The following is a 12,258-nucleotide window of genomic DNA, read 5'->3' as shown; positions in this document are numbered from 1 at the left end:
ATGTTTTTAAAACAATTACCAGACTCTTCACTAAAATGTCTTTTAACTATATTTAACCAAGTTTACTCTTCTGGCAAAATTCCCGAGTCTAGGAAGGAATCTACTATTAAACCCCTTCCGAAATACGGGAAAGATGCTACTGATGCCAATACCTATCGTCCTATTTCATTGACGAGTTGTATTGGTAAACCTCTAGAACATATGGTAAATACTATATCAGTTTGGTTCCTGGAATCAAACGATATTTTAAGTCCTTTGCAAACGGCTTTAGAAACCGCATGGGAACGGTAGACCACTTAGTTAGACTAGAAACATTTATACGAGAAGCATTTGCCAAGAAAGAACATCTTGTGGCGGTATCCGTTGACCTTGAAAAGGCATACAACACAACTTGGCAATATGGAATCATGAACGATCTCCATGATATCGGTATACGTGGTAATTTGCCCAAGTTTAATTCAAATTTTATATCTGACAGGCATTTCAAAATTCGAACGGGGTCAACTTATTCAGAAACAGAAACACAGGAGATGGGCGTCCCTCAGGGTGGTATCCTGTCCGTCACACTTTTTGGCTTAAAAATTAACAGCATAACTAAATGTCTTGGCCAATCTACGGAAGGGTCTCTATTTGTGAATGATTTCTTGATCTGTAACAGATCAAAAACATGCACACTATAGAACGACAACTACAACAATGTTTAGGCAAATTACAAAATTGGGCTGACGAAAATGGCTTTAGATTTTCAAGATCAAAAACTGTGTGTATGCACTTTTGTCAAAAACGAAAACCACACAATGATCCTGACCTCACTCTCAATGGAATTAAAATTCCAGTAGTTGAACAAACTAAATTTCTTGGACTAATATTTGATTCGAAACTGTCCTTTGTTCCACATATCAAACATCTGAAGGATAAGTGCTCGAAGGCGCTGAACATTCTACGAGTTCTTTCCCATTCTGATTGGGGTGCAGATCGTGAAATTCTTCTACGTATCTATCGGGCACTTATTAGATCAAAACTTGACTACGGATCTATTGTCTGTGGATCGGCTCGCAATTCCTATCTACAGATGCTTGACCCTATACAGAATCAGGGACTGCGTCTCGCACATGGAGCTTTTCGAACAACACCTGTGAAGAGTCTCCATGTGGAAGATAATGAGCCATCTCTAGACGATCGACGAAAGAAATTATCCATACAGTATGCTGCTCAACCGAAATCCAACCCCAAAAATCTCGCATTTAACCTTGTATTCAATCCACAATATCAAGAAATATTTACACAATATCAAAAGCTCATACCAACATTTGGCATCAGAATTTCAAAATTTTTGCTGGAACTAAATATAAATTTCGACACCATTGACGAGTACACCGTATCGGATGTACCACCATGGCTCATTCAAACACCTGATATCAATTTATCTCTACATGAGAGGGCGAAATCCAGTGCATTACCCGAAGAACACAAATCCACCTTTCGGGAGTGCATTAGGGCTTTCCCTGACATGTTCAGATCTACAACTGCCGGCTCAAAAGATGGTGTTAATGTTGCGGCAGCATGCTATACATCTAATCATTGCTCCTCTATCCGACTCCCGGGTGTTGCCTCCGTTTTCTCTGCGGAAGCATGTGCTATCGGTCTGGCACTTGACCATATCGAAGAACACCGCATTGAAAAGGCAATCATCTGTTCCGACTCTCTTTCAGTTCTTCAGGCTTTGAAATCAAGAACCCCTAGAAACACATTAATCCAAAATCTTTTGATCCGAACATTTCGAATGTCTTCTAAAACTCAAATTACTTATCTCTGGATTCCGAGCCATTTGGGTATAAAGGGAAATGAAAAGGCTGATAAAGCAGCTAAAACTGCTCTTCGCCTAGCACAAACACATTTGAAACTACCATACACCGACATCAAACCTTACATTCAGTCAGCCATTAAACACCATTGGCAACAAAGGTGGTCTACCAAAACAAACAATAAACTGTTTAAAATACAACCTACACTTAATCCCAATATGTCCAGTCAGAGAGACCGCAGAGAGGAAGTTGTTCTCTCTCGGCTCCGAACTGGACACACATATTTTACACATTCCTATCTATTGAGAGGGGAGGATCCTCCTACATGCCATGCATGTGATTCTCCTCTCACACTGGAGTATGTTTTATTGCATTGTATTGATTTTAAACACATACGAGATAAGTACTATGATGTCTCCGACATGTACACTTTGTTTCAATTATCTCAAAGAGATCGTCATTTTTAACAAAATTTGAACGTTTTCTCATCTCATCTGATATTCAGATCAACACAACACTCATCGTTTCGTCAACATTTTGCATGAGTTTTCTCATGTGTTTTAGCCAAAACTATTTTATCCATGTACTTCTTTTTATTAAATCAACATAAACAATTTTTTTAGTTTTTGCTTGCCTTTTTCTTAACTTGATCTTTTAGATACAGTCCTCGTTTACATCCTGGTACTTATGCCTGCCCTGTAGTTTAGCACTAAATGACTTCAGTTGTCGCTGGGCCGTAAAACTTGTACAAACAAACAAAAAACAAACATACGAACAATCGGAAACTTCCCGTCCATTTCTGTTTGATACCTGATCATTAAAGTTTGGTCTCTCTTCATGAAGCTTTGCTACATTCGATCCATTGGAAGCTCTGGGTCCATATCCCTTTGTATTTGAAAGCTCTACATTCAAATGATCTACTGAACGCATTTCAATGTCTTGCAATTCCATATCAGAATCCTCATCACAGCAGGTTATAATATGATCAAAAGATAAATTTGGTAAAAACAAATCAAATATTGATAAAATAATACATGTATTGATAAGAAGCCCCTGCAGGTAGGGCGTTAGAATTGTACCTGCTGCCCCTATTGCATGATCGTAAAAGGCGACTAAATTTAGGATCTTATCTTTTCCATTCTTCCTAACTGACTTTATCCTTCCTAATGCCTCCCTTGGCACCACCTCACTTTTGGCCTTGAGTTGAGCGTTCGCCCCTGTGAGGAAGGCTCTGGGTTCTGTCCCCTGGCCGAGACACACCAAAGTCTGTAAAAGTGGTAGTTTCTGCTCCTGCTTAGCGCTCAGCACACAGGGAGTGGGACGACTGGTTCGCCCGTTGTCAGTATAATGTGACCGGGTGGAGTGTGTTGCTTGGTGTCTTCGGCGGCATGCTTCAGTGATATAGCACTATAAAAAGGGCAACAGTTCCACTATACAAGAAGACACAACATAAATATACCGCAGTCTCCCAAAACACGCACCTCGCACAACATACACGCAACACACCGCATATATGGGAGGCCGTCCTTACATGACCATAGCTGTTAATAGGACGTTAATTAATCAAACAAACAAACAAATCATTGTATCCCATCAGCCTTCATTATTACCATCTGTACCCACTTTGTATGTATCCCATCAGCCATCAGTATTACCATATGTAGCCACTTCGTATGTATCCCATCAGCCTTAATTTATACCATCTATACCTATGTCAACAGACGACGAAACATGAATGACAAATACTTCTTCAAACGGTAAAACTTAGTTTTTTAATGCGGATTATGAAATGCAATACAGTTCATTTACACTGCATGAAAATATGCGCTTAATTGACAATTATTTGCAATTTATTTGTCAATTATATGTAAAGTTGAAGGAATAATTTGCATAATTTTGGCAATTATACTTCAAGAATAAATTACATATAATTCAAGTTTAATCTTCCAGTAAACTTCAGCGTTTACTTGCATATAAACTGAACTTTATATGCAATTAAATATGGAGTTTAAATGCTAACTTAATCTCATTTATACTAGTTTAAACTTAAAAGTATAAATGCAATTAGATCAGTGATTTAATTGCATTTAAACTAACATTTTTATCCTATTATATTTGAAATATCAAGTATAAACCTGCATTAAACTCTATTTGATTCAAAGCTTAATGTTTTTTACTCTTTTAAACTTAAAATACAATAATAAATTGTTGCTTAGGTTGAATTAATTGATATAGCTTGAATAAGCTTTTTGAAATGATATACCTGATATTTGATGACTTTAGCAATACCCACTCGAAAGACGAAAGGAATAAAAACACAAATACATGTTAACTTATTAAAATAGAAGTGTATGTTTATTTTCAATATATTCTTAACAAAAGGCAAAACTCAAAGAGTAAAATAGTTCAAACGTGAGAGACGGTTGTTAACTGTTGGTATTACTATTTCAATAACAAATGAATGTCAAAAAGGAACAAAACCATTCAATATTATTATCTTATGTTAAAGTTTTGTAAACTACAAGCCCAATGAGGACCTAATGTTCTATATATTACAAGAATTGGAAATCTGGAACAAGTCAATATTACTAAAGATTCAATGTCTTCTAACAAGAAATCACAAAAAAAAATCCAAGGTTTTCAGATATTTTCTTGGTCAGGCATTACCCAGCGATTTTTTTAAATATGGTATATTTAATTAAAAAATAGACTTATTTCTTCATTCTCATATTGCAATGCCATAACAAAATACCATGGCAGATACTTTTCTCATTCTTATACAAGCCTCTGGATCAATCAACATTTCAACTGGTTTATACCCAGTATCATTAAGATTAGATTATAATCTTCAAAGTCACCTGTAACAATAATAAAATAAAATGTTTAAAGAACAATTAAAACCTCACTTAAGAAGATTTCCTTTGTTTCCAAGATTACCTCATATATTGCAGAAATTGCTCTGCACGCAAACAGCAATATGTTTTAAAAATATACTCCAACATGTAAACCTATACATGTACTTATATACATACACACAAAAAGTGAGAAATGAGAGGTATATAATTCTACTTCTACTTATTACTTTAAAAAAACACCTCTATTTCACAAAATCATGTAATTGCTGAGATTTTCATGTTTATAACAATGTTTTGGGGGATTAAATTTTCTGTCGAGTTTAGACTAAAAGAATTTATCAGAATCACTTATAATGGAAAATAAATCTTATAATGGAAAATAAATCTACCATGGAAATAAGGATTTCAAACCACAAATTCATCAATAGCTAAATCTTTTTTTCAGCTTAATTTCATAAAATCAAAAAACTCACTGGTAACTATAAAAATGTATCAGAAGTTTAAGGAGTGATATTGAAGATTAGAGATGATTAATTACACCAATAGAAACAACTTCCAAAGAACTTTTGTTATGTCATCAATATCTATAGTCACTATAAAGTTACTATTTCCTAGTAACAGAAGTTGCCAATATTACTGCATTATTAATTAGTGCATAGCTTTTAATTTCAAAAGTTCAAACAAGAGCTGAAAGTGAATTAAAACTACCAGTAATTGTATATTTTTCCCATTTAAACATTTAGAAAATAATAGAAACAAGGGTTTTCATACAAAAAATTATAACTGTGGTGTTACTTACGCTTATAAAGCAACTTGCATATTTGTTTTCTCTGACATTATATGATCTTTACAGCTTATTGCATCACATCCTCGATACTCCATGGGTTACTATCACTGATGTTATATCCACCAATGGACTATATCTTAGTAAAACTGGAGGCAGTTAATTAGAAAACAAAATCCAATCACAGGCCTGTAGAGACTTCCTTTGAAGATCACAGTCAACCACATTGATTTTGTTATGTACATTGAAGGACCAAATTACCTGTGTCTTGTGTTGCCTTAAATTGTGGTATGACATATCCCACCGGTGGATATAACGACAGTGATAGTAACCCATGTATTATCAAGGATGATTGCATCATGTATCAAGACTTTCAGATCTATGTCAACAGATTTCTGATGAAAAAAACCCACCAGCTGTAGGTAGTAAATTTTGAACAGTAACAACATATATAACATTAAAACAATTACTTAAGAGCCCATTAAACATTTGTTGCCAAATTTGGCTTTGGGCGTGTTGTTACTAATGTTCCTTTGATGCGTTTTACATAAAGCCTCCTTGACTTTGGTGTCTGCATTTTTGCTGTTTTCTTATCAAGTTCTTTCAGAATCGAAGAAGACTCCTCTGACCTCCAGGGGATGTCCTTGACCAGGAAGCATGCCTCATCCCCCGAAATGTTTTCTTCTGAAGACATCATGTCCACACGCAATGCCTCCCTCACTTTTTTCTTCTTCTCTTCAGAATAGCCCCTCTTTTCATTTAACGCAGCTATTCTGGATGTCATTTTCTGTTAAAAAATGCAACAAAATATCAACAAATCAACTATTTATACAGAACACAATATATATTTATATATGTTACATGGAGGTGACTTGACTTGTTTATCATATTCATCAAACTCGAGTTAGTAAATTTTCAAATTTTGAAAAGACAAGATTTTTGTTTTAAACTAATGAGATAAATAACAGTCACACATTGGGATTTTTTTTTCTCTTACCCGCAGTCAGGACAGGAAAATCTACACTTTTACCTGTGTGAGACTTTTCTATCGCTATACGAAATTAATGCACGTGCTCACATAGAGTAAGTGAATTAAAAGAACCCTTCACCTTCTTTTGTGGTGAGGCCTAAAGAGGATGAGGCAGGAGATCTCAACTCTCTGGATAAGATTCTTAACTGTTAAACACTTGACAAAGCCTATTGTGTCACAACTTAAGCATCTTTGGACTTATGCTAAATTTGGATTGGTTCCAACCATTTGATCATGTACGTTATTCTGAAGGAGTTTTATATGCTGTTATCATGAACTTGCCAAGAACAGAAAGGTTTAAACTGAAAAATGTTATCCTTATTAGCATTATACCAGATCTGAATGGGGAACCTAGCATGAATTCCTTTTTAGAACCTTTAGTAAATGAGATGAAAATTGCTTGGGATAATGGTTTTTGGATGACATCTTCCAATAGCAAGAAAAAGGCCAATATTTTTAAATTTGCTTTCTTGTGTGTTGGATGTGACATTCGTGCAACAAGGAAATTGTGTGGATTTTTAGGCCACAATGCTAAATTTGGTTGTTCTAAATGTACAGGTGGAGTAGGACACACAGATTACAGTGGATTTGATGTAGAAAACTGGCCAAGACGTTCTTTGGAACATCACAGAATTGTGACAGAACAGTTAGGTACTGCAAGAACTCAGACTCGGTTACAAGAACTGGAAAGCGACTTTGGTATTCGTAAATCTAAGATTTGTGCATTGATATACTTTGACCCAATTAGAATGTCTGTTGTAGATCCTATGCACAATTTGTTCCAATGAACAGCAAAGAAAATGATAAAAATTTGGATGGACCTCAATGTTTTGAAAGTTGATCACTCAAAAGATATACAGGCAAAAGTTGATGAAGTAGATGTTGCATGTAATGTTGGAGCTATTCCGAGGAAGATTGCTTCATCCTTTGGAGGTTTTACTGCAGAACAATGGATGAATTGGACTAACGTTTTACTGCAGAACAATGGATGAATTGGACTAACGTTTTACTGCAGAACAATGGATGAATTGGACTAACGTTTTACTGCAGAACAATGGATGGATTGGACTAACGTTTTACTGCAGAACAATGGATGAATTGGACTAACGTTTTACTGCAGAACAATGGATGAATTGGACTAACGTTTTTTTCCATTTATGCATTGAAAGGTATTCTTCCAAGCAAACATTTAGAAATATTGAGGCATTTTGTTTTGGCTAGCAGAGCAATAACATCAAAATACATTACTGAAGTAGACATTATGGAATTTGAATTGCACATATTTAAGTTCTGTAAGGAATTTGAGGCAGAACATGGCAAGCAGTATGTAACACCAAATATGCATATGCATTTGGCAAGCTGTTTTCGAGATTATGGGCCAGTTTACTCATTTTGGCTTTTTAGTTTTGAGCGGTACAATGCACATCTTGGTTCCCTCCCTAATACCAATAGGTCAATAGAAATACAATTAATGTTTTAATAGAGATTCTTTTGTTTCATCCATGTCTTTTCCTGATTTGTATCAAGATGAATCCAGCAGTGTTCTAGAAAAAGCAGCATAAAAAACAAACATATAATTCACATATTTGGAATTGTACACTGAGATTAAACACCATGTGCATGGTAAGATGTGTCTCAATCTATTATTAGCTCACCTGGTCCGAAGGACCGAGGTGAGCTTATGGGATACCGCAGCGTCCGGCGTCCGTCAACAATCGACTTCTTCTCCATAACCGCTGGTTTGATTTCAACAAAATTTGACTGGCAGCGTTAGTATAGAGTACTAACTGAAAATTGTACAAATAATGGGGCTGATCCCCCGGGGGCCTGAGGGACGGGGCCAAAAGGGGTTAATTTAGCTATTTCCGTATAAACGACTTCTTCTCTGAAACCAAGCATGGGATAGCACCCATAATGCAATGGTAGCATCCTTATAGGGTGGGGATTCAAAATTGTACAAATGATGGGGCTGACCCCCGGGGGCCTGAGGGGCGGGGTCAAAAGGGGTCAATTTGGCTATTTCCATATAAACGACTTCTTTTCTGAAACCAAGCATGGTATAGCACCCATAATGCAATGGTAGCATCCTTATAGGGTGGGGATTCCAAAATGTGCAAATGATAGGGCTGACCCCCGGGGGCCTGAGGGGCGGGGTCAAAAGTGGTCAATTTCCATCTAAATGACTTTTCCTCTGCAACTTAACATGGGATTACGCTCATAATGCAATGGTTACATCCTTATAGGGTTTGGATTCAAAATTTTGCAAATGATGGGGCTGACCCCCAGGGGCCTGAAGGGTGGGGTCAAAAGGGGTTAATTTAGCTATTTCCATATAAATGACTTCTTCTCTGCAACTAAGAATGGATGAGCACTTATAATGCAATGGTAGCATCCTTATATGGTTGGGATTTGAAATTGTACAAATGATAGGGCTGACCCCCGGGGCCTTAGACGGCAATAGATGCGAGGTCAAAAAGGTCAATTAGGCTACTACTTTCATATAAATTACTTTGTCTCTGAACCTGTGTATTGGATAGCATATTTGTATGGTATCAATAGCATCATTGTATGGTTGTGATTCAAAATAAAACTTTGGGAGTCAATTTTGATTATTTTTCTAATTGTCAGAGTCTTGTGATAATTACTAACAAAAAAACAGGTGAGCGATACAGGCCCTCTGGGCCTCTTGTATCTTTAGCTCACCTGGTCCGAAGGGCCGGTGATCTTATGTCAAGGCGCGTCGTCCGGTGTCCGTCGTCTGACCACCCTGGGGCAAGAGGGGTGGGGCCCAATAGGGGAAATAGAGGTAAATCCTATAAATTGCTACCTGTCCTAGAGTTCTGCATGGATTGTGACCAAATTTGGCCACAAACATCCATGGGGGAAGGGAAACAGAACTTGTATAAATGTTGGCTCTGACCCCCAGGGGGCAGGATGGGTAGGGCCCTGTAGGGGAATTAGAGGTAAATATTCGAATTCCTTCAGAAAAGAAACAATGAACCTGTATTTAGAACATTACTTGGCATTACAAACCAGGTGAGCGATACAGGCCCTCTGGGCCTCTTGTTTGAAGTGTACATTGCTTGAAGTGAGCTTGTATAATATATTGTATTTAAAGAGTGTAAAATATGATTGATATTTTGCCTTGTGCCACTGGGTAAAGCACAAATGTTGCAATTACAAAATACCACGTTGGAAGGGTGTATCGCCCTGTGCCACTTGGTAATACACAAATGACGCGTTGCAAAATACCACGCTGGAAGGATTATCGCCTTGTGCTACTTGGTAAAACACAAATGTCGCTTTACACAAAAACCACGCTGGAAGGGTGTATCGCCCTGTGCCACTTGGTAAAACACAAATATCGCGTTACAAAATACCACGCTGGAAGGGTGTATCGCCCTGTGCCACTTGGTAAAACACAAATGTCGCGTTACAAAATACCACGCTGGAAGGGTGTATCGCCCTGTGCCACTTGGTAAAACACAAATGTCGCGTTACAAAATACCAGGCTGTAAGGGTGTATTGCCCTGTGCCACTTGGTAAAACACAAATGTCGCGTTACAAAATACCACGCTGGAAGGGTGTATTGCCCTGTGCCACTTGGTAAAACACACCAATGTCGCGTTACAAAATACCACGCTGGAAGGGTGTATTGCCCTGTGCCACTTGGTAAAACACAAATGTCGCGTTACAAAATACCACGCTGGAAGGGTGTATTGCCCTGTGCCACCTGATGAAGCAGCATTTTTTAAACACCATTTATAATGTAAATTTGTGATATAATTTTTTACATTCATGTCGTATATTCAGATGTATAAATTATCTATTACATGTTGTTTTGTTTCTAATGACATGTTTCCTGCAGCTTGTAATAGAAATATCAACTTTTATACATTCAAAATTTGATTTTATAGATATGAATTAAAATTTAAATGGATTCTTATTGGGAAAAAAACTCGTATAAGACATACTTTGTTTTAAGACTGTAATATTTGATGATAAAAAAACAGAAATAAATTGATATTGATTAATTAAGCTGAAGTACTCTCTTGTGTTTTTTTTTCTATTTTCTTGAAGCCTTGAAATGTTTGCCAGTACTCCAGAAAATTTCATTAATGTATTATAATGGTTATGATCAAATACAGTTATATGCAATTCGCACATTTACATTGTTATGTATGACACTAAATACATGTAGTTATGAGATAAGGGAGATAACTCCCTTAGCTTTATTATCAATACATCCTATAAAGGTCATATTGATTTAGGTTATAGAACTTTCTAGAATCATGTATAAACAAATATGTTTGTAAACATGTTGATTATAAATAGAGATCTAGAATGATCTATTTCCAGAAAGTTCTGTGTTTATTTGTTTACTGTTTTTAGTTAGATATTTCTAGAAGTAGAAGGTTCTCCAATATTTTTGAATTAGGGTTTAGCTATATATACTCCAACTGTCCAAAGCTAATCAGAACTGTAATGAGACCTGTAATGAGACATATCAAGAATTGTGCAGTGCCATATAAGATTCTATTGGGAGAGCTATTGTGACTTTATCTGTGGATTATTACAACACTTTGTGTGGATTTATTCATATTGCCTGGAACTTTACAAATCATCTGTGGACATTCATTTTCCTTGTGGATTTGTGATTATTGTTAATTTGAAACCTGGGAGGATCAAGGATTATACCAGGACATTCGCATACAGATGAGTAACACTTTAAATCATCGTATTACTCTTGTACCACCACAAATTACTTTAGATATTGTAAACCATCTCTGTACAATATTGTATATATAATTAAATTGTGTTTTGAATTTAGCTGCTGGTTTCTCATTTCTGTTATTCGTTCATGTAACAGGAAATGGGGGCTCGTGTCCGAGATCGATATTTAATTTGTGAAATCTAACTTTGAAAAATTAATTAAGAATTTTCAAAATTTGTGTACAAACTTTGAGTTTACATTTGAAACCAACAGCTAGATAGACATGACTTCTATGCAGGTAGAACAGTTTGTTAAAGCGCCATCCCTGGAAGTTCTTTTGCAAGTTAGTAAGAAGGATTTACTGTTATTGGGTAAACATTTAGGCCTAACTATCAAAACTAATTTGAGGAAAGCTGAAATTAGGAATGTAATTATAAGATATTTTGTTGACAATGGCAAATTTGACTCAAGTGCATTAGATAGTACAGAGGAAACAGTCAGTTCAGAAATTCAAATTAGACAAATGGAACTTGAACATGAAATGAAAATGAAACAAATAGAGAAAGAAATGAGAGAAAGAGAAATAGAAAAGGAGTTAAGAGAAAAAGAAATTGAAAGAGAATTAAAAGAAAAAGAAATTGAAAGAGAATTAAAAGAAAAAGAGAGAGATCAGATGTTAGAGCTAGAGAAGCAGAAAATTCAAGCTGAAACAGAACTTAGAATTAAAGAATTAGAGTTAGCTTCTCAGGACAGTTCAAGTAATCCATCTTTTAGGGGTTTACAAGGAAACAGAGGTTTTGATGTTAGAAAACATAAGGTTAGTTCCTCCTTTTCAAGAGAAAGAAGTTGACAAGTATTTTTTGCATTTTGAGAAAAATAGCTGATAGTATGAAATGGCCTGAAGATAAGCTTACAACGCTTCTTCAAAGTGTCTTGATTGGTAAAGCTAGAGACATTTAGCCTTCTTTATCTGTAGATGAGATTTCAAATTACCAAGTAGTCAAGAAAGCTATTTTGAAAGGTTATGAGTTAGTTCCTGAGGCTTACCGCCAGAAATTTCGAAACTCGAG

At 36.1% G+C, this 12,258-nt stretch overlaps 1 protein-coding gene across 1 annotated transcript; it reads left to right on the top strand.

Annotated features, from left to right (window-relative positions):
- The first annotated feature begins 278 nt into the window (after window positions 1-278).
- LOC138310103 (uncharacterized) lies at window positions 279-8,204 on the top strand. Its single transcript, XM_069251237.1, has 4 exons — window positions 279-438; window positions 7,033-7,179; window positions 7,267-7,464; window positions 7,644-8,204. The coding sequence occupies exons 1-4, from the start codon at window positions 279-281 to the stop codon at window positions 7,952-7,954; spliced, it is 816 nt and encodes a 271-aa protein (XP_069107338.1). The 3' UTR covers window positions 7,955-8,204.
- Window positions 8,205-12,258: the final 4,054 nt, after the last annotated feature.

This window comes from Argopecten irradians, chromosome 16 (assembly GCF_041381155.1).
Source record: "Argopecten irradians isolate NY chromosome 16, Ai_NY, whole genome shotgun sequence".
In the NCBI taxonomy this organism is placed as follows: domain Eukaryota; kingdom Metazoa; phylum Mollusca; class Bivalvia; order Pectinida; family Pectinidae; genus Argopecten; species Argopecten irradians.
This window is presented reverse-complemented; position numbering and strand designations above follow the sequence as displayed.